The 21,509-nt window shown below is 41.3% G+C and overlaps 1 protein-coding gene across 6 annotated transcripts in view; it reads left to right on the top strand.

The window, feature by feature from the left end:
• ASPH (aspartate beta-hydroxylase) overlaps positions 1–21,509 on the top strand; it is a 243,162-nt gene that overhangs the window by 127,310 nt on the left and 94,343 nt on the right. For all 6 annotated transcript variants that reach the window (XM_060287666.1, XM_030859675.2, XM_060287664.1 and 3 more), the window contains one exon: positions 14,609–14,694. In XM_060287666.1, coding sequence (XP_060143649.1) covers positions 14,609–14,694 — 86 coding nt within the window. The remainder of the gene's footprint in view (positions 1–14,608; positions 14,695–21,509) is intronic.

Genomic DNA, 21,509 nt, shown 5'->3' with positions numbered 1-21,509 from the left:
TGAGTAACCTTTAGTAGTTTGTGTCTTTCAAGACTTGTGTCTATTTCATCTAATTTGTTGAATTCATGGACACATAATATTGTTCATAATATTCTCTTATTGTCCTTTTTTTTTTCTCATTATCCTTTTAATAATTGTAGGATCTGTAGTGGCATCACCTGACTTATTCCTGATATTGGTTATTTATGTCTTCTCTCTCTTTTTCCTGATCTGTCTGGCTGGAGTTTTGTCAGTTTATTTATCTCTTCTCAAAGTCAGCTTTAATATTATTGATTTTATTATTTTTTTGCTTTCTAAGCTATTGATATTTTCTCTGACCTTTATTGTTTCCTTTCTTCTACTGCTTTAGGTTTAATTTGCTCTTCTTTTTTTTTTAGTTTTTTAAGTTGGAAGCTTGGAAAATATTCTGTGTGCCCTAGTAAAGATGTGTATTTTGCTGTCGTTGGGGAAAGTGTTCTAGAAATATCAGTTCGGTCAACTTAGTTTATACTTTGATTCACATCTTCTTTATCCTTGCTGATATTCTCTCTCCTTTTTTAATCAGTTGTTGAGTGAGCAATATCAAAATCTCTGATGGATTTGTAGATTTTTCTGTTCTCTTTATAGCTCTGTCAGTTTTTGATTCATGCATTTGGAAGCTCAGTTACTAGATGCATAAACATCTAGATTATTATGTTCTCCTAATGAATTCACTCCTGTATCCTTATGAAATGACCTTTGTCACATCTCTTCGTTGTTCCTTTTTTTTTTTCCTTTGTCTCTCTTCTTCTGGAGTAATAGAATAATTTTTATGATTCCATTTTGTCTCCTTTGTTGAGTTATTAACTATAACTCTTTGTTTTGTTACTTTAGTGATTGTTTTAGAGTTTATGGAATACATCCTTAACTCATTACAATCTACCTTCAAGTAATATTATACTACTTCACATACACTATATAGAACCTTATGATAATATACTTCCTTCTCAAGGAAGGGGAGGCTCAGAGAGTAACGACAGAACGTGAAGTGAGGAAATGGGCTGCTATGCTAAGTCTACGTTCTTAGCCAGTGGGCCCTGCCTCTCTCTCAGAGCAAAGCTCTTCTCCTGTTGACTTAGCACAGGATAGAGAGGAAAGAATTCACAAAAATTGTGGAGCATCTCTGAACGTCCAAAGAATTTTCCCTAGAGAGGCTAAAGAGGAAGTTTTGTAGACCAAGAGTCCTTGTTTAATCTCCATGAGTACCTCCCACGGACTTGTTCACCAAACATCATTTCAACAGACTGTAGACGTACAACGCCAACATTTTCTCATTATTTAAAAACCAGCTTTCACATATGGGGTTTGAAATTTGCCTGTTTAGTGTTTATATTTTTCTTCACTCACAATATTCTGACCTGTGAAAAAAAGAATACTAAGTGGTCAAGGTGATCTTTTTAAAAAAAGCTCTTAATATCATAGAAACTATGCTTTTTGTTTAACTTTGTGTTACTCTGGAAAGAGTCTAGTATTAATTTAAAAAAAGCTTAAATGACTTGCAAAAAAACTGCTTTCTTCTCCCCTTAGAATTTGTGCTATCGTTGTCAGACGTTTTAATTTTACATATTCTCTAAAGCTTACACAACATGGTTATTGTTTTTGTTTAAACAATTATTTTATTTGAAATAATTATCTTTTAAAGACTTAAATAATAAGGAAGAAAACTATGTTAACCCATGCAGTTACCATTTCCAGTCCTTTCATTTTTGTGTGTGTAGATCTGTATTTCCCGCTATTTTTATTTTCCTTCTGCCTGAAGGATGTCATTTAACGTATCTTGCAGTGCAAGCCAGTTGGTGATGAATTCTTACAGCTTTTGTATATTTTTGTTTTGAGAGACATTTTTGGTGGGTATAGAATTCTCAGTTGACTTTTTTTTCTGTCCATACTTTAAAAATATTGCTTCACTCTCTTCTTCTCCCTTTCATTTTTTTCTGTTAAGAAATCTGTTATTCATATTTTTGTTCCCCTGTATGTAACATGTCTATTCTGTCTACATTTAGAGTTCTCTTTTTATCACTGGTTTTGAAAAATTTGATCTCTGTCTCTCAGGGATCACTGCCCTTCATTATCTGATGTAAGTGCCTTGCAGGCCATTGTTTCATGTATGATATGGAAGTATTTAGAAATTTGATTTTGTTTCGAAAGTATGCTCTCAACCTTAGTATTTGAAAATAACATCTCTTTCTTTGTGTTATTTCCACTACATATATTTCAGAAAGGCAATGGCTTTATTTTTCAATATGTTGAATTATAGGTTTATGTCTCTGTTATTGATCCATATTCACATTTGTCTGTAATTAAAACCTGGCCATTTAAACATGTATTTTCTACTTATTAAAATATCAGAAATCGTTTGTCACTTTATCATCCTGCTATTGCCAGAGTAAACACAACTCTCTCTCATTCTCCAGAGATCCAGATCTTTACAGTTGGGTTGCTTGTTGAAAGTTTGTGGTCATCTTATCATGTCCACCGTACTCCTACAAATCCAAATTAATACATTCTGTAATAGCAGGTTTTCACTTCTGTCACACAGGGAGAAACTCCAGAGGCACTCTTGGGGTTTCTGTCATTGCAATGATCAAATTGTATTGAAAGATATCCACTTGGGTTTGGCGAAATCCTTGATGTTGTCTAAAAGAATGTGAGCCAGATGTAATTTCTGTCTTAAAAGATGTAATCATCAAAACCAGTATCAGTGCTGACAAACACCAATCAGATGTGTACATCCTTGTTGACATCTGAACAATCAAGTAAAAATCAAGGTAGTGTTAGAAACTTAAGCTTACAGATACCTACATTATTCATGTGTGTAACATATATTAATCTTCAGATATATCTGAGATGTTGCAGAGCAGAGTTACCTATACTTACTTTTTTTTAGTAGAGTGTCTTGTTGCTTCCTAACCCTAACCCTAACCCTAACCCACCCCCTTCATGATTCTTATCTGATGGCGCTTGGGATTGTCTGTGTTGTTTCAGGTTCCCCTGGTGATACTGATGTGTGGACAGGCTTGAGAATTATTGTGTTATTTGACATTACTGGGAAATCAATATTTCACGGAAACAGATATTTAAACATGACTTTAAAGATCCTTAAGCACCACTTAAACAAAATTAACAAAAGTTGGTAGCTGCTTTTCTAAAATACTTTTTATGCTCCTCTGCCTTTTTAAATTGTATGCCGCACACAGTTTAACTTTCTTTCATGATTAGAGACTGTCGTGCCCATTTTAATGAACATCAGTTATTGTGCAGAGATACCTTTTGGGGCTGTTGAAATACGTTAGCACTGTTTACCTGTACACAATTTGACCCATATTGGAATGCTATTTGAGCTGGGTTCATTTCTGATGTCTTTCTTACTTCAGTCTGTTGGCTTTTACATCCTGCTACTGAGTGTATATCTGATTCAAGCAACCCTCACTTCTTTCTGATATACTTATAATAAGGTAAAGGTGCTAGCCTCTAGAACCAGAAGATCAAGATTGTTAGAATTGTGTCTAAAATAAAATTTGGGGAAGGTGGCTATTCTCTCATGGAACAGTGAACATGGAGATGAAATTCTTAATGTCTGAATTAGCTGTTGGTAAGCCTGTGGACTGCCTTGGCACTGAAGGGGTTTCTGTTATGTATAGAAAACACATCACTTAGCATCTCTGAAATTTCTAACTTAACATATGGGGTCACATCTGTTAAAGGATTATTACTCTAGAAGGGGAGTGATGTATAATTTATTAAAATAACCCTATGGGGAGACAGCAGACTACATTTAATAAACCGGAATACTTGCTGGATCCATTGACTGCTCCCAGCTGAATCCCACATTATTTCAACAGAGGGGGCAGAGGAAAACAATTGCCCTTTATATAATGTTTACTGTGTTGTATTAGTTAGTGTCTCTCAGCAGAAAAACATTTATGTTAACTGTGGTTTAAGCTTTGAATATTGAGCTCCTGCTGGCATGTACTTGATATTTGACTCAGGAGAACAAAAGTCCGTTACTCCTTAGATGTAGGAGGAAAGGAAGGGTCCGCCTTTCTTCTTCCCTCCAGTCATCAGTAAAGGCTGGCAAGTAAGACGGTCTCCCCTGAGTTGTCAAGATTTACCTCTTCTCCCCTTACTATATACCTGCAAGGTGGATATATCACATTAGAGGAAGTGGGCTCAGAAGGGACTCTTTTTGGATCAAACACATTAATTTTCCTTTTTCACAGTGATAACAAAGACTCCTGCCAGAAGCACTTCTGTAGCTGTCTGCCGATTGGGTTTCCCAACAGCCAATAACATGACCCACTATCGATATGAAAGCAGATTTATTTCAGACCCTCGTGTGAAGCACAGCAATAGAATACCTTGCACAATTCCCACTTGTAAATGAAAGAGAAAAGAACTGAGAGCTCCCACCAACATCCCTGCCTGTGCCTTGGAGGAGCATTGGTAGATCTGGGCTTGCTTTCCCTGTACCCAGCAGGAGGAATTTCATCAAAAGCCCTAGTACTGGATTCTTGAAGTCTTGAATATTTCACTCTGTTGTTTCCTTCTTTTTTGTTATTTGCCTTAATTTATAGATTTCCTCACTGCCAGACAAATTTAGCATGGAGGTTTTTTTTCTTCCACTGAAATCTATCACTGATTTTAAAAAGAAAAGCAAAATTAACTTCCAATTGTAACATAGAAAGACTAAAATATGTAATGGGGTCTGTCGTGGTTTAACTGCTATTTAACATGAATAATATTGAAATTAGCATTACATGATTATTTCAAAGCTTCAGGCCGTATCTCAGATATAGAGCACGTTTTTCTTCAATGACTTATTTTGGTCTTACTCTTCCTTCCCTTAAATCATTTTGCTCTTTAGATTATTTTTTATCCAATTCCACCTTTGGATACCTATAACAAAAAGCAACCCTTCATGTTTTATGTGGTCCTGCTTGAAAACACAGTAGGGTTTAGAAGCAAAGGGAGTACAATGTTGACCCAGGAAATACAAACGGGTTGTAGGAATGGTTTGGCAAAGTTATTAGTTGTCCAAAATCTCTGCCAGAGAAATGTTTGACCGTAGAGCAAATCTGGTATCTTAAAAAAATTAGTTCCTCAAACGTTTACTAATAAGGTAGTATCTCCCATTTAATTAAAGAGCAGAATTTTAAAGGAAATGAAAGGAAATGAAAATAAGGTATTATAGACGGAAGTCATGATTAATATTTATATGATATTTTATGTTTATGTTCCTTTATGGTTGGTACGTAGGGGTCAGATGTTATTCCTGTTTCATGGAAGTGAGACTAAGCAAGTCACCTAAGAAAGGCAGAAGTGAGGCTCACACCCTGGCCTCCAGACTCCATACCCTGTGACCTTCCTGCTAAGCCAGGTGTCTCTGTAATGTGTACACGCTGGATCTTTGAGACACAGAATGAAGGGAAATCACTGTGATTATTTAACTGCCTTTATCCTCTGAGACAAGTAGTACAAAGTTCAGCTACTTCCTTACACAACATAATACTTATACTGATCCTTAATTCCACGCTGTCATCACTCTCCAAACATGCAGGAACACCCTGGTGTCTGAACTTTTGGGCCAGATGCCGGGTATACAACAAAATGTTGTCAAAAGCATAGACACTGGAGTCAAGACAACCCCCAGCTCCAGTCTTGGCTCCTACTGTTGACAATTTGTGCAGCCTGGGTGAGTTGCACATGTCTAGCAGGGTAAGTGATCAATGAATGTCAACTATTATTATCAGCAAATAATTTGACAAGGCACTAAGCAAGACTCAGAACATAAAAAGCAAGCTGCTTAGTGTAGTTTTTATGTTCTACTAAAATCAGCTGAACTTTGCAGTCCAAGAACTTACTGGTTAGTTGTGTCTAATATTCTGCCACTGTGTTCTGAATTCTAAATATATGGAAAAACTAGAATGGAATAAGAAATATCGGTGTTCTCTATAAAATCTTTAGTGGGGATTGTCTCGCACTTACCTTGTGTCTTTCTCTTACCTTCCTCCTCCCTCCCCTCTTTTGTTGTCTGTTGACACTTTTTGGACTAGACCTTCTTTATAAAGCATGCTATTCTCATTCTCAATTCATTCTCTATCTTGGATGTTTACAATTTTCCGATTGTTTTTTAAATAACTGATACACCTAAGTTACAAATTGACATGGATATCCCCTTCTGGAATATCTTTTTTTTTAATTGAGTTATAATCAACATATTACTTTCAGGTGTACAACATTATGATTTGATATTTTTTATACATTATGAAATGATCACCACAATAAGTTCAGTTACCATCTGTCACCATACAAAGTTGTTGCAATATTATTGACTATATTCCCTATGTGACATTCCATCCCTGTTACTTATTTATTTTACAGGTGGAAGTTTGTCCTCTTAATCCTCTTCCCCTTTTTCAGCCACCCCCTAACTCCCTCCCCTCTGGCGACCACCAGTTTGTTCTCTGTATCTGTGAGTCTGTTTCTGTCTTATTTTGTTTGTTCGTTCGTTTTGTTTTTCAGATCCACATATAAGTGAAATCACACAGTATTTGCCCTTCTGTGTCTGACTTATTTCACTTAGCATAACACCCTCTAGGTCCATCCATGTTGTAGCACATGGCAAGATTTCATGGAATATTCTGATTCATTCGTGCTTGCATGTGTTTATGTACATTCAGAAACATTTATTGAAGACTTTTCATGGCACAGACCATGTGCTGTGCTGGAAATAAATTATGAGGAAGACACAGTTCTTTCCTCACAAAAATTAACAATCCAGCAGTATGGTGGGTGGCGTGGGGAAGAGAGTGTACATCATATATAACCACATGGCCAACTTAAACACGGCCTGAAACTTTGCTATTTCTAGAAACAAAGTGTTGTATGAGCACAGAGGAGAAAGTTTTGTTGTTGTTGTTTTTTCACGAGGATGTCTTTAGATGACTTGCTAGAGGAAATAGCATTTAAACTAGACCTTGAAGGTTGAAAGAGAGTATTCTTTGGTAGAAATAGAGGGAAGGGTTTTCCAAGCTCCCACACCCAACCACCACCAAAAAAAAAAACACCATGAGAAAAATCACGGAAGTGTCACAAGTTCATGCGAAATTTGAGAGTCTGTGTAAAGGAAATGTAACTGCTTTGCAGGTAAGTAGCAGGAGGTGAAGATAGAGTGGCTAGGAGACAGTTTGTCAAAGGCAGTAAAGCTGCTTCCAGGAAACAACTATGAAAGGCTTACTTCAAGATGTATGTATTTTTCTTGACTAAATACAACGTTTCAGATAGGTTTTGAGTTGGTGGGAGAAGTTCTCATTTTCTCTCTCTCTTCCTCCCAGTAAAGTTAATTTAAGGTCCTTAATCAGCTTACAGTGTTGTATCAAAAGCAGATGGCAGCCCCGGGCAGAGCGGCTGGTTTGTCCCTCAGCGTGGGAATCTTGAATCCCGCCTCTGGCTGGGGTGCGGGGCTACAGCTGTCCACTCTTGGTCTTGCATGTTTTCAAAAGCCCCATTCTTGCTGTGCCACCTCTTACAGTTGGGGTGTACATCCTCTCTCTACAAAACTAAAACTCCCTGAACGTGCATTTCAGGCCTCTTCTGGCTCTTAAAGCAGGTTCAGTGTCACTAAGGCCACGTACCCATATGTGGGGAGAAAGCAAGTCAGTGGCCGGGGTCCCTGAGCAATGCCTCCACCACTGTGAGCTTTCCAAAATTCTGGAAAGCCCGGATTCCCATAATAAGAATATATATATTGCACCAAACCATTGTATCCAAGCAGGAGGAGATTTTTAGAAAAATAAAGAAAAATAACTAATGGTGAAAAATACAATGTCCCAAACTTGGGATTGATTTACAAAATAAATACTCTTTCCTCTGCTGGGAATGCTGCTTCTATCTGGGTCTATACTTAGGTCCTCGATTTCCCCAGAAAGCTTTCCCTCCCCCTTCCCAAAAAGATTAGCAGCACTCCTGGTCGCCCTTATAATTACCCTCATTCCTCTAAGCATTCATTATCCATTTACAGCTTTCTCCCCAGTGAGACAATAGCCTCCTTGAGGAATGTTCTGTTGAATCCCCAGCACTTAGCACAATCCTTGAAACATGGTGGCTTTTTAGCAAGTAGTTGAATTGAATGAATGAATGAACCAGTGAAAAATGTGGGTCTCAGTCCAAAGCCTGGGGCCCCCTCCACTGCTTAGAGTCACACACAGAAGAGCAGCAATGGTTTCCTATACTTCAAGAGTAGTCAAATTTAAAAAAAAAAAAAATTAAAAGTAGGGTGCTTGGAGGGTGGAATGAATGATAAGAAAGAGACAGGAGCAGAAAAGGTAGCTGGGATATTAAATAAGGAGAGAATTTTTCTTCCTTTTTTCTTATATTTGCAGGGAGGAGCTTCTTAAGCATAGTTGAATTTGAGTAAGTTCAAATTACCTCCTGATAGGTTCATGGCTGGCAGCGGAGAGCTCAAAATCAGATTTAATTTTATTTTTGAAAGAACGATGTTTTTATGCCCAAATGCTTCTCTTACTGATATACCTATCATAAGAGTCTTCATTGATTTTATTTTTTGTTGTTTGTTTTTTTGGCCATGCTGCTCGGCTTGTGGGATCTTAGTTCCCCAACCAGGGATCGAGACCTGGCCCTCTGCAGTGAGAGCTCGGAGTCCTAACCACTGGACCTCCAGGGAATTCCCGAGAGTCTTCATTGAGAATCATGTGACTTGTCTCTTCCTTAATAACTTTCTTGTCAAGTCAGGTATTGAGGTGTAATTTACATATGGTAAAATCCACCTTTTGTGGTGTGTAGTTTTGACATATGCGTTGACATCTAGTTACAATTTCTCCACCACAATTAAAATCTAGGACTTTGTATCTCAAAATTCTCTCATGCCCTTTGGAGTCAACCCCTTTTCCCACCTCCAGCCTCTGAAACCACTAATCTGTTTTCTTCCCCAACAGTTTATCCTTTTCTAAAATGCTGTGTAAAGGGAATCATCCAGTTAGTAGCTTTGTGAACTTGGCCTCTTCCACCGAACGTGATGCACTTGGGAGGGATCCACATTGTTGCACGTATTCTTATCGTGGCTGAGTAGCATTGCGTTGTACGGCTCTGCCATAAACTGTCTATCCACCAGGTGATGGACGTTTGGGTTTTGTCTACCTGTGGCTGTTACAGTGCTTCAGTGAATGCGTGCATATGAGTCACTGTGTGGACATGTGTCATCATTTCTCTTGGGCCGAGAGCCAAGAGCAGGATTACTGGGATGGCATGCAGAGGAGTTTAGTGTTTATTTTATGTGCTTGGGGGATCCATGGCGATGGGGTAACAGGGACAGATTGTGTTTCAGGAAGATCCGGAGGACAATGTAGAGAGAGAACAGACTGGAAGCAGGGAGACAGGTCCGGAAAGTTGCTTTTCTGTCTACCTTATGGCAGACCTTGCACCTTGCGTCACTTATCATCAGAGCGTGTCAGGGACATAGAGAGATGCAAAGATCCTGTGTCTGTTTTCATTGGTGGTCAGCTTCTCCTCATGTACCATAGGATGAAAACATCTTCTTCCGTTGACCAAGTGGAGAGCAAAGGGAGTCAACATTTAATTTTTATATAATCTGCATGTGTATTGTTAGTCTTTTTTCATGCCTTTAATTATTCTTTTATTTCCCTTCTTTTCCATTTCATTTGCTCTTAATGTTTCAACCACGGCAAGGGAAGTCAGGATTTGAAATGCAACGGGTCACTTTTTTTTCTTTCTTTGTGGTTTTGGAAAAGGACACAATACTTGTAATGGCAGTGACCAAAAAGAAAAGTTCAAAGTTTTATAAAACATAAACATCTGGTTCCTAAACCACTTTTAAAAATCCAAATTCAACAAAATTAACAACCCATGGCGATACTCCTAGGTCTACTTTGAAGGATTATTAACATGATTTAAATCAACTGAAAATTAAAAGTGCAGGATTTGTTCAGAGAACCATTTGTAGAAGAAGAAACTAAGGCCCAAAGAGCCTGAGAGAGTTTGCTCCATCCTGTCACAAGCCCTGAGACCCCACTCCTGGTTCTGCAGTAAGAACACATGTTTCCCCAGAACAAGAAGGAACAGAGCTCTGTTTTTTTACAGTTGGAAAAATTGCCTTAGGCTTTTTATACACTTAAAAATAAAAATAGTCATGACAGGAATAAACTTGAATTTCAAAGAGAGGAGCAATATTAACAACTATTAAATAGGAAGGTTTGTGAAAAGAAATTTTATGGGACAAAGTAATTTCTCTTGGTAATGAGTGCTTTGAGATTTTTAATATCCTATTTTTCGTGATGATACTGAAATATGTTGACACTGAGTACAGTATGGCTATTTAACAAACATATTTTAATGTTAAATGTGTATTTTGGATGTCCTAAGCTGCCAATAGCTTTTTTTCCCCCCCTGTAAATAAACCTCATGTTAACTTTGACAGTGGAACATGGGAGACGCGCTTGGGAAAAGTCCTGATGCCAGCAGTAACCCTCTGCTCAGGTGCTTGCCAGGCTTTCCTGGTCCTGCTGTCGTCCTGCTGACAGACACTTCTGCAAAACCAAAGCGAGCAATTGCGAGACATGAGTCAGTGCTGGGTGACACGACACTAACTTCCACCATTTATAAATCCCCATCTCAGTCGAATGTCGGTTCATTTCCCGTGTCCTCAGCATGTAAGCTAACACGTCATAGCATGCCGTCGAATGTGCCCACTAGTCACTATTTTTTCAGTCTCTGCTTTAGACATATTTTTCAACAATAGGGGGTCTTGGGGCTTGGGGGGAGGAGAAGAGAAAAGTGGAATAAATAAAAGAGAATACCAATTTTTAAAAATTTATAAGGAATGATATATGTACCACATCTTCTTTATCATTCCTCTGTCAGTGGACATTTAGGTTGCTTCCATGTCCTGGCTGTTGTAAATAGTGCTGCAAAGAACATTGGGGTGCATGTATCTTTTCAAATTATGGTTTTCTCCAGGTATATGCCTAGGAGTTATATACGATGGAATATTACTCAGCCATAAAAAAGAACAAAATTATTCCATTTGCAGCAAATGGATGGAACTAGAGATTGTCGTACTGAGTGAAGCAAGTCAGACGCAGAAAGACAAATATCATATGGTATCACTTATATGTGGAATCTAAAACTAGGGTACAAATGAACTTATTTACAAAATAGAAGTAGAGTCACAGATGTAGAAAACAAACTTATGGTTACCAAGGGGGAAGGGGTGAAGGGATAAATTGGGAGATTGGGATTGACACATACACACTGCTATATATAAAATAGATATCTAATAAGAACCTACTGTTTGGCACAGGGAACTCTACTCAATACTCTGTAATGGCCTATGTGGGAAAAGAATCTAAAAAAAGAGTGGATATATGTATCACCAATTCACTTTGCTCTACACCTGAAACTAACACAACATTGTAAATCAACTCTACTCCAATAAACATTGAAACTATATTATATACAAGGAATGAAATGAAAAAAGTGATCAAACTGTCAGCTTTATTACTGATAAAAGTCAAATTGAAGAATGGGACTTAAATGAGCAGGAATAATAGGTTTCATAATCTTGAACCCGAGAATTGGACATACCCGCCCACTCCAGGCTGTGGAGAGCAGCCCTAGTTCCGCCATGTGGGTGGGGACCCCTCCCTGCAGGATGTGGCGTCTGCTCAGCGCATTAGTGGTACACGTCCTGGGGGAAGGGAAGGGGTGGGACTGAGCTACACAAGCTTGTTGCTTCCCCCTAACTCAGTGATCAGATGAGTCACACCCCCTCCCCTGTGGGGAGAGGCAGGAGGCTAAGATACTTAGGAAACTTCCCTGTTTTGGGAAACCATTCAGGTGGGAAATGTAGATGGGAGAGGGGAGGTGTCGGAGGACGGACGGAACAAAAAGTGCCCACTGAACTGAGAAGGCATCTTGAGACCGAACAACGAGGCAGGAAGCCCCGTGTAACCAGTAGATCAACTTATTACAGGGTAACTTACTCACAGGGTGGGACTGGGCAGAAAATGATCTGGAAGCATTCGCAGAGGCTATGGCCACTGGGACAATTTGATAGTTAACCTGGGGTATGGGGTGCTTGGAAATACGGCGTGTATTCCTAAGTCAAGATTTATGAGTGGGTAACTAGTCTTGTGGGCGCCCGGAATACGCCAGCAAAGGTCTTCATCATTGTTCGGAGACTAAAAGAGCATAGAGGCCACCTGGTCCTAATGATGATGAAACAATATCTCTTAACTCTAAAGCCCCTGACAACAGAGAAGTGATTCACTGCACAGTACAGTCCTGGGTAGTGTCAATGGAAGGACAGGAGGAACTGTCAGGCCCAAGATGGCATCAGCCATGCTAACGGCCATAGGGGAGGTGTCAAGGGACTGACCCCTTTGAAACCTCAGTGGCCACATCTGTGAAGTTAAGTTCCCCATGTCCAAGAGGTTGAGGGAATAAAAGGAGATATGGCCTGGAGACCGGCACACAGTGAGTGCTAAAAAAAATAGTAGCGATTACTTTCAGTCTTCGGATAATTCCTCATGTTCCTTCTTCTTTATTCTGGTCACAGACCGACCAGGTTTGTTATTTGGAAACAGATGAATACAGCGCCATCCTCTGAAATAGGGCAAATCCGAGACAGAACAGATTTGTGAGCAGTAGCAAATTTCACTTTGGATCTGAGCTTGAAGCCTCTGTGTAGGCACTTGGATTTATGATTTTTGTATTTCAGGAGAAAAGTAACTAGTTAACATGGAGCTCAGTTTGGAAATTAAACCGTGGAAGCCCTTTAGAGGCTGAAGACTGACCCTGATGAGCACAGCATGCTGGGGGGACAGGAGGAAAACCAGGAGAGCGGGCAACACAGGAGTCAAGGCGAGGGACCCTTTCAGGAAGGAGGGAGGAGTCCGCCGTGTCCGGTGCTGCAGGGGGGCCAGGTTGGATGGGAGAAAAAGGAACAGGGGGACTTGCAGAGATGGCCACACGCATTATTAGCTCTCAGATACAGAGCACTTACTGTATGTTGATCACTGTGCTAGTTGCCCACATGCAATATTATTTAATTCTCAAGAACGCTACCCCATGTTATAGATTAGGGAAGTGAGAGTCGGAAAAGTCTACCACCAGCTTGACTTAGGTCACAGATCTGGGACAGAACAGGCCCCTACCATCTGACTCTTAACCACTGAGGCTCCTTCCTTGTGGACGACTCCCTTTTGCCTCCGTGGTGGGTTAGGACAAAGCACTGTGGGTGGGAAGGGAGCCACGAGGGAGGGGAGGGGGGAGAGGATGGCGAGTGGGGGTGGGGAGGCTGAGGTTCGTCCTGGTTGGTTGGTTTGCTGGCTTTAGGATGGTGGAGACCTCAGCGCTATGAAACGTGCACAGGGGCTCAGAGGAAAGCCAGAGTGAGGAGGCCTACGGAGGCAGCAGAGTGCGGGCCTGTGGGGCAGGGCGGGGAGTGACCTTAGGAGGGAGAACCCCTCCTCCTGCACCTGGGGACAGAGCACAAGGAACTGAATGTGTTGGTTTAATGTCAGAGCATTAAGGAAGTTCTCCTCTGACTGTTCTCATTTCTCTCTACCTGGAACATCCGGCTTACCCTTCAGGGTCACACCTGGTCATGCTCTGAGCCCTGAGACAGGATTATCTGCTCTGGGTCCACCCCGAAGGCCCCAACCCTCCCCTGCTGGTCATGACTTCAGGCTGAGTCAGCAGGAGGAAATTCAGGTTGCATCAAAGACATGGTGCCACTCTGCAGGGACTTATGATTTGAAAAGGAACCAAGATAAGTACGCAAAAGTCCCATATATTAGGGGGAAGAACCACAGAAAAAAAAAAAGTCATATATGTGGTGCTGAGGATTTGAGTCGTGTGATAGAGAAAACAGAGCACTTCTGTGAGTGATACGTGGAGTGGGTGTGGTTTTCAGCTGGTGTTGAAGGAGGGGCGTATTTTCATCTGACAAGGAATAAGCCATTTTCCTTGGAGAAAGTAGCCTCAGAAATGGCAGGAAGCTTATTTGGGGAGCGAGGGGTGGTCCCGTCTGGCTAAAGTATGGAATATGCTGGAATTCAGGTCCAGGATGCAATGGAAGGGCCTTGAGTCCTAGACTAAGAAATCCTGCTCCCTTGAGAGTAATTTCCTACTTTTATCTGATCGGGAAACACTGTGGGTGTGTTCAGAGACAGTTGTAAGCAGCCTTTTGGGTTTAGCCAAGGAGTTGATCCTAAGAGTTTAGAAATCATACCTACCATTTTCATTCCAGAAATTAGGTCACTATCCTGAGAGTTTCAGGATACCAGAATGCACCCAGTCTCCCAAGAACACCTTCGAGCATCTGAGAAAAAGGGCCCTGACCGTCTCCCTGTGGTTTGGCAGTTACGGACTGGGTCATCCTGGGGCTTGGGAGAGCCGTGTGGGGAGCTGAGCCAGGACTGTACCTGGTTCTCCAGTTATAGGCTCAGGACCAATGCTAGGTTTCTTACTACTTTCGTAAATCACTATTGTCAAGAACTATTTCTAGACAAAAACTTAAAATAAAAATTTAAAACCTCTTTTTCTCTTACAGTGAAGAAAAAGAAGCCTAAACTATTAAATAAATTTGATAAGACTATTAAAGCTGAACTCGATGCTGCAGAGAAACTCCGTAAACGGGTAGGTGGTTGTTTTGCTTTTCGCAGGAACATGCGATGGTTTCTTTGTTAAATAAACTCAGCCATTACTCTTGATTTGTTTTTAAAAAAAAACTGTAAGAGAAACAACCTTTGAATAGAGTGGATTTTCCCCAGGCACGTCAGCATTCCATGTGAAGTGAATCAAATGAAAAGAAAAAACGGCAGCTGTAATGGCCACAGAGAAATAGAACTTTACCGTCAGGCCAGCCGACTTGGGTGTCAGCCCCTCCCATCACTGTCTACTTTGGTGGCTTTGGGCAGCTCACTTAGTCATTCTGAGCCTCCGTTTCCTTATTTTAAAAAATGAGACTAATACGTGCTCTTCCTACTTCCTACTTGGTCTTTTCCAATGAGATAAGAGATTAAAAAAGAAGCATCAGTACTGCAAGTACCATACAAGTAGGGGTTTTCATTTTAAAGCAACGCGATGCAAAAAGAAAACATAGGTTAGTCCAATGCTCTTAGGATAGTTACTGTTAAGGTGAAATGATGTTAGATTTAAGATTCTTCTCACTTGGGGTTAACCTCACGCACCTCCAGTTTCCAGGGTGACTGAAGTTTTGCCTTGTCATCAGTTAATTTGAAATATTATTTGCGTGTGTTTCTGGATATTACAGTTTTTGGAAAGCCAGTTAACCCTAGATTGAAGTTATCTGTTCTCTTAACTCCATCATACTCATGTAATGATTGGGCCAAATATTTATTATAATGTATCTAATGACACCTTCGCTGAATCATCTGCAGGCACACCTCATTTTATTGTCCTTCACTTTATCGTGCTTCACGGATATTGCGGTCTTTACAAATGGAGGGTTTGTGGCAGCCCTGTATCAAGCAAGTCTACTGGTGCCATTTTTCCAACAGCATTTGCGCGCTTCGGGTCTCCCTGTCACATTTTGGTAATTTTCGAAATAATTTCAAGCCCTCCACCGGCAAAAAGATTAGGACTCGCTGAAGGCTCAGATGATGATTAGCATTTTTTAGCAATAAAGTATTTTTCAATAAGGTATGTGCATTGGTTTTCTAAACGTAACGCTATTGCACACTTAATAGGCTACAATATAATGTAAACATAACTTTTATATGCACTGAAAACCAGAACATTCATGTGGCTCACTCTACTGTGGTATTCGCTTTATCGTGGTGGTCTGGACCCAAACTTGCAAGATCTCTGAGGTCTGCCTGTAGTTGTTTCTCATGAAAATTTCTTCCTCTACTCTGTACTTGAATTTATACTTGCATTTTAAACTAATACTCATTAGTTTTCCTGTAATGTGGCTTTTAATCAGTAGACGTTAGCTGAAAAAAAAAAAAAAGGAATAAGGGGACTGTCATAGGTAAGCGACAACAATAAAAACACCCGAGTTAGGCACTGAAGTGGGACGAGAATGTGCTTCCCCCCATATTTACTGGAAAAGTCCCAACAAGCATGGCGACGTCTGTAACTAGCATTAGGCACGGTTCCCAAACCAAAACCTGGCTCACCCTGGTCAGCAGCTGATACAAAGGTAGTAACTCCAAAGAATATTGCAGCGAAGTCTGTTCACTAAATTAACATCGAGTGATTTCTGTGTCTGTCTTGTTTGACTTTATAAAATGCAGCCACTACTCTTTGATGAAAATTTGCATTTCTTAATAGAAACGAAGCAGGAATCTTCTTTTTCTGTCACCTTGTTTGGCATTCTCCACTTTCTCTGTGCTACATGCCCTTGATGAAAATGGATGCCTATTTCACAGGTGACTTTAGGGATAAAGAACAAACGAACAGCTTTCGAGAAGGATTTGTATGTAATTATAATGAAGAGTAGAGAAGGGCTCAGTTATCAAGGGGCAGATAAGTCAGTGAAGCATAAAAATGCTGGAACGATCCATGGGGTGTTCTCCAGTTCTCGCTTATCTGGAGAAATTTTGCTGCTTCCTTCAAGGAGCACCGTGGGTCTATAACAGGGTAGATAAAGGAGGAAGAAGGGCCCACAGAGGCAATTCTTGCTTCTGAAACAGCAGGGAGCCATGTTATTGACTGAGTCATCAGCGTAATTAAATTTTTTAGGGTTGCTTTTATAGCTGGTAGTTTCAAATAATGCAGCCGACTATACTGGGATTGCTACGGCCATAAGGCAGCAAGGGTCAGAGGAGGCCTGGTCTCAGGCCACACCCATGTTTCAGAAACTATGTGACATGAAAGTACGAGGTCACTTTAGTTTTCCTGCAAAAATGCATGGATCATATTTTAATCATCAATTTTTTTTTTATTTTTATTCTTTGCGATACGTGGGCCTCTCCCGTTGCGGAGCACAGGCTCCGGACACGCAGGCCCAGAGGCCATGGCTCACGGGCCCAGCCGCTCCACGGCATGTGAGATCTTCCCAGACCGGGGCATGAACCTGTGTCCCCTGCATCAGCAGACGGACTCTCTACCACTGCGCCACCAGGGAAGCCCAATCATCAATTTTTTAAAATAATACTTATTGCTTAAAACTCCTCCTTATGCCCCAGAAGAAGGATTTGAAATGATACACTGAAATATTTGTTCATTTGTTGGAATTAGTTTTTATTATTGTATTATAAGTGGAGAAAAAGAGAGAAAGAAGGGAAAACTTTATGAAGTCAGAGTAAGTGCGACACACGAAAGTTCACACCACAGGCTTTAAACGGGGCTGGGAAAGAAGTAAACTGCGGGCAGAGCAAGGAAGGGGTGTAGATCACACTGTCAGACGGATAGTAGTCCTCAGAATAGCTGTTCTGCACCAAGTCCAGAGAGGAACCTTATGCCATAGATCTTCATAAAGGGCCTAGTGATGGATGGCACGGTCTCCTCCCTAATGTCTCGCCCGCGGGTTCTCCGTGACCTCCATGGGGTGTGTGTTAATGTCCTTCAGCGCACCCGCTGACCTCATGCCAGAACAGGGGCTGGGGGTGGTGGGGGCTGAGGCAAGTGCATGTCTCTCCAGTGAACTGCCTTGGTCCTAGGATAAAATGTAAGCTGTGTTGAAGAACAGATGATTTGCAGGCAGTTCTTCTGAGCACTCTATCCTGGGTTGAGTTTTTTAAAAAGAATTGTGTAATAGTATCTGGAGCTATATTCTCCAGCAAGAACCTGGGGAAGGGAAAGTTTTTTCAGACTAAAAGCAAACACATTAACTTTGCCGGACAGCTGAGGTGAGGGCAGGGCTGATGGTCCCTTAGGAAAGGCATAGAGCATGTGTGTTAAGGGATCCAAAGGGTGCCTAGGACAGAGGCAATGTATTCCATCATTTTTATAACCTTGATGGCCAACTAAGGGAGTGTTAAGCTGGAAAAAATACTTTCGCAGAGTTGTTATGAATATTGTTAATCCTATGGTTTAAATCTGGAAATGGTGCATTTAGCATGATTTTCACAGAAATAGCCTCAATATTTGCGATTTAAGTTGTGTAAGTCATGTGATAGGCGAAAAATAATCCCTCCAAAGATATTCTGTGTCCTAATCCCTGGAACCTGTACCTGTTACCGTGTTTGGAGAAAGGGTCTTTGCAGATATGATTAAGTTAAGGGTCTTGAGATGGGGGATTATCCTGGGTTATCCAGTTGGGCCCAAAATTCAATCACATGTTTCCATATAAGAGAGAGGCAGAGGGAAATCTGATACAGACGAAACAGGAGAAGGCAACGTGAAGACAAAGTGGAGATCGGGGTGATGTCAGGAAATGCTGTCGCAGATTCTCCCCTAGAGCCTCTGGAGAAAGAACGGCCCTGCCCACATCTCGATTTCAGCCCCAGTGAAACTGATTTTGGACTCCTGCTCTCCGGAACCATGTGCGAATGAATTTCTGTTCTCTTAAGCCACAGAGTTCGTGGTCATTTGTTACAGCAGCCTCAGGAAACTCATACAGGTTAGTTAGAAGAAAGTCACACGGAGAAGGATATTTAACTTGAATTCTTCATCCCTTACAATCAATCATGGAAGAAATAAAACGGTGGTTTTAGAAACTGTTATCCAAAATATACAAAAAACTCATAAAATTCAATGATAAGAAAAACAACCCAATTTAAAAATGGGCCAAAGACCTTAAAGGACAGCTCACCCAAGAAGATATTCAGGTGACAGATAAGCATATGAAAAGATGCTCCACCTCCTATGTTATGAAATGCAATTTAAAACAAAATGGATATCACCACACACCTATCAGAAAGCCCAGAATCTGGAACACTGACGCCACCACATGCTGGTGAGCGTGTGGCGCTTCGGAATCTCTCACTCACCGCTGGTGGGAGGCACAGTAGTACAGCCGCTTCGGAAGACAGTTTGGTGGGTTTCTTACAAAACTAAGCATGCTCGTAGCATACAGTCTAGAAACCTTGCTCCTTGGTATTTATCCAAAGGAGTTGAAAACTTACGTTCTCACAAAAACCTGCACACGGATGTTCATAGCAGCTTTCATAATTGCCAAAACCTGAAAGCAACCAAGATGTCCTTCAGTAAATGAATGGATGGATAAACCGGGGTACATCTAGACAATGAAATCTGATTCAGCACCAAACAGAAATGATCTCTCAAGCCATGAAAAGATAGGGAGGAAGCTTAAATTCATATTACTAAGTGAAAGAAGCCAATCTGAATAGGCTACATACTGTATGATTCCAACTATATGACTTTCTGGAAAATGCAAAACTATGGAGACAGTGGATACGTGTCATTATACATTTGTCCAAACCCACAGAAAGTACAACACCAAGAGTGAACCCTAACGTAAACTAGGGGCTTTGGGTGATTTCAGCGTGGCATTGTAGGTTCATCAGTCATAACAAATGTACCACTGTGCTGAGCGATGTTGATTATGGGGGGAGGCCGTGCACGTGTAGGGGTAGGAGGTATGTGAGAAATCTCTATACTTTCCTCTCGATTTTGCTGCAAACCTAAAACTGCTCTCAAAAAATAAAGCCTTTAGAAGGGTTAATATCGTGAGAGACACAGCATATTTTAAATAGCGACACAACGATTTCTGACAACAAATATAACTTAGAGAATATGTTCCTGACTTGATTTATCTCAGCCTTCAAGTCCTCATTCTCTTTGCATTAACCTGTCCATCAGATGAGAGACTTACCTGGGGCATGCTTTATTGTCTCATGTGGGCTCCCACATCCTCCCCACGCTACGATAGTAATAATCATAATAGCTACCATTTTTCATTGCTTTCCATGCGCTCTGCAGCGGCTATAAGCATTTTATATATGTTATCAGATTTGACCTTCACAGCCGCCCAACAAAGTGATCAGGTACCCTCATTGTACCCGTGTCACAGATGAGGCATATAAGGCAAAGTCGTAAGTAAGTTGCCAGGAGTCACACGCCTCCTAAGTGGTGGAGCCCAGGGTCTAGCCAGTCACTCCGGCTCTGGAACCTGCACTCATGACCACTCCTCTGTGCATATACTGTCTCCCAGACCCTCAGCGCCGCTGATGGGCATGTAACAGGGAATAAGAAACCTCCTTCTTCCATGATTTTAAGGAACTTTAAAATATGGATATTGCCTGGCTCTATTTAGTCAAGTTGTGGAGAAGTAGGTATCAGTAATGATCAGGTAGTGATGTATGGTTTGCTGAGCCCAGCCACGTTTGAGGCGTAAACTCTGTTGCTGTGAAAACTCACTCAGTGAGGGTGACAACGTACAAACCACGGTGAGCTTGCATTTAAGCACGGAATGAATGGGTTTACAGATTGATAGGCAGCTGAAGTGGTGGTAAAGTTCAACTCAGAAAATCCATCTCCATCGCACGGTTCCAATATTCTGACCTGCTGCCTTCCATTAGACACCAGGGGATGTGTGTTCCTCCTTGTGGATGGACTGCGAAGGGGAGAGGGTGCCTCACCCCCATGCCAAGACCCTCAGCAAGCTTACCTGTTACACATCCCCCATTTCCGCTTGCACAGTGGTGGTCAGAGACCTACCGCAGGTGCTTGGACCAGCTTCTTAAGGGCCCGCGTGGGCTTTGGGGGGAGGGGGCGTCACATGACAAGGAAGCAGTGGGGTGCCCCAGCAACCCAGTGAGCCGCATCAACCCTCATGTTCAACGGGTGACAACGTTGGCGGCCAAGTGGCCCTGTCATCCTGCGTGCTTATTCCCTGCCGACAGTGCCCTTCTCATTGCAGACCCCAGGCATTCTAGCTGCTAGCAGTATGCTTCCCCCAACTGAAATCCTAAACTTTTTTAAGAGTGCGTGTGGGAACTGTACATATAGAGACAAAATGCAATTTCTTTGTTTTTCTTTTCTTTTTTTTTTTTTTTTTGCGGTACGCGGGCCTCTCGCTGTTGTGGCCTCTCCCGTTGCGGAGCACATGCTCCGGACGCACGGGCTCAGCGGCCATGGCTCATGGGCCCAGCCGCTCTGCAGCATGTGGGATCTTCCCGGACCAGGGCACGAACCCACGTCCCCTGCATCGGCAGGCGGACTCTCAACCACTGCGCCACCAGGGAAGCCCTGTTTTTCTTTTTTAAATTTTTATTGGAGTAGAGTTGATTTACAATGGTGTGTTAGTTTCAGGTGCACAGCGAAGTGAATCAGCTATACATATACATGTATCCACTCTTTTCTTTTCAGGTTCTTTTCCCATGGAGGCTATTACAGAGTATTGAGTAGAGTTCCCTGTGCTATACAGCAGGTTCTTATTAGTTATCTATCTTATATATAGTAGTGTGTGCAATTTCTAGTACATCATTTGCCAGGTGTCTGCCTTTTAAAAAATAAAGTGTATTTATGTTCATTTCTAGTTTTCTGTTTGTCATAATGCAGTTAATTATTTAGAATCTTAG

The sequence above is a fragment of the Globicephala melas genome, chromosome 17 (genome assembly GCF_963455315.2).
Source record: "Globicephala melas chromosome 17, mGloMel1.2, whole genome shotgun sequence".
Taxonomy (NCBI): domain Eukaryota; kingdom Metazoa; phylum Chordata; class Mammalia; order Artiodactyla; family Delphinidae; genus Globicephala; species Globicephala melas.
The sequence above is the reverse complement of the archived record's forward strand: the minus strand, read 5'-3'. Positions and strand labels throughout refer to the sequence as shown.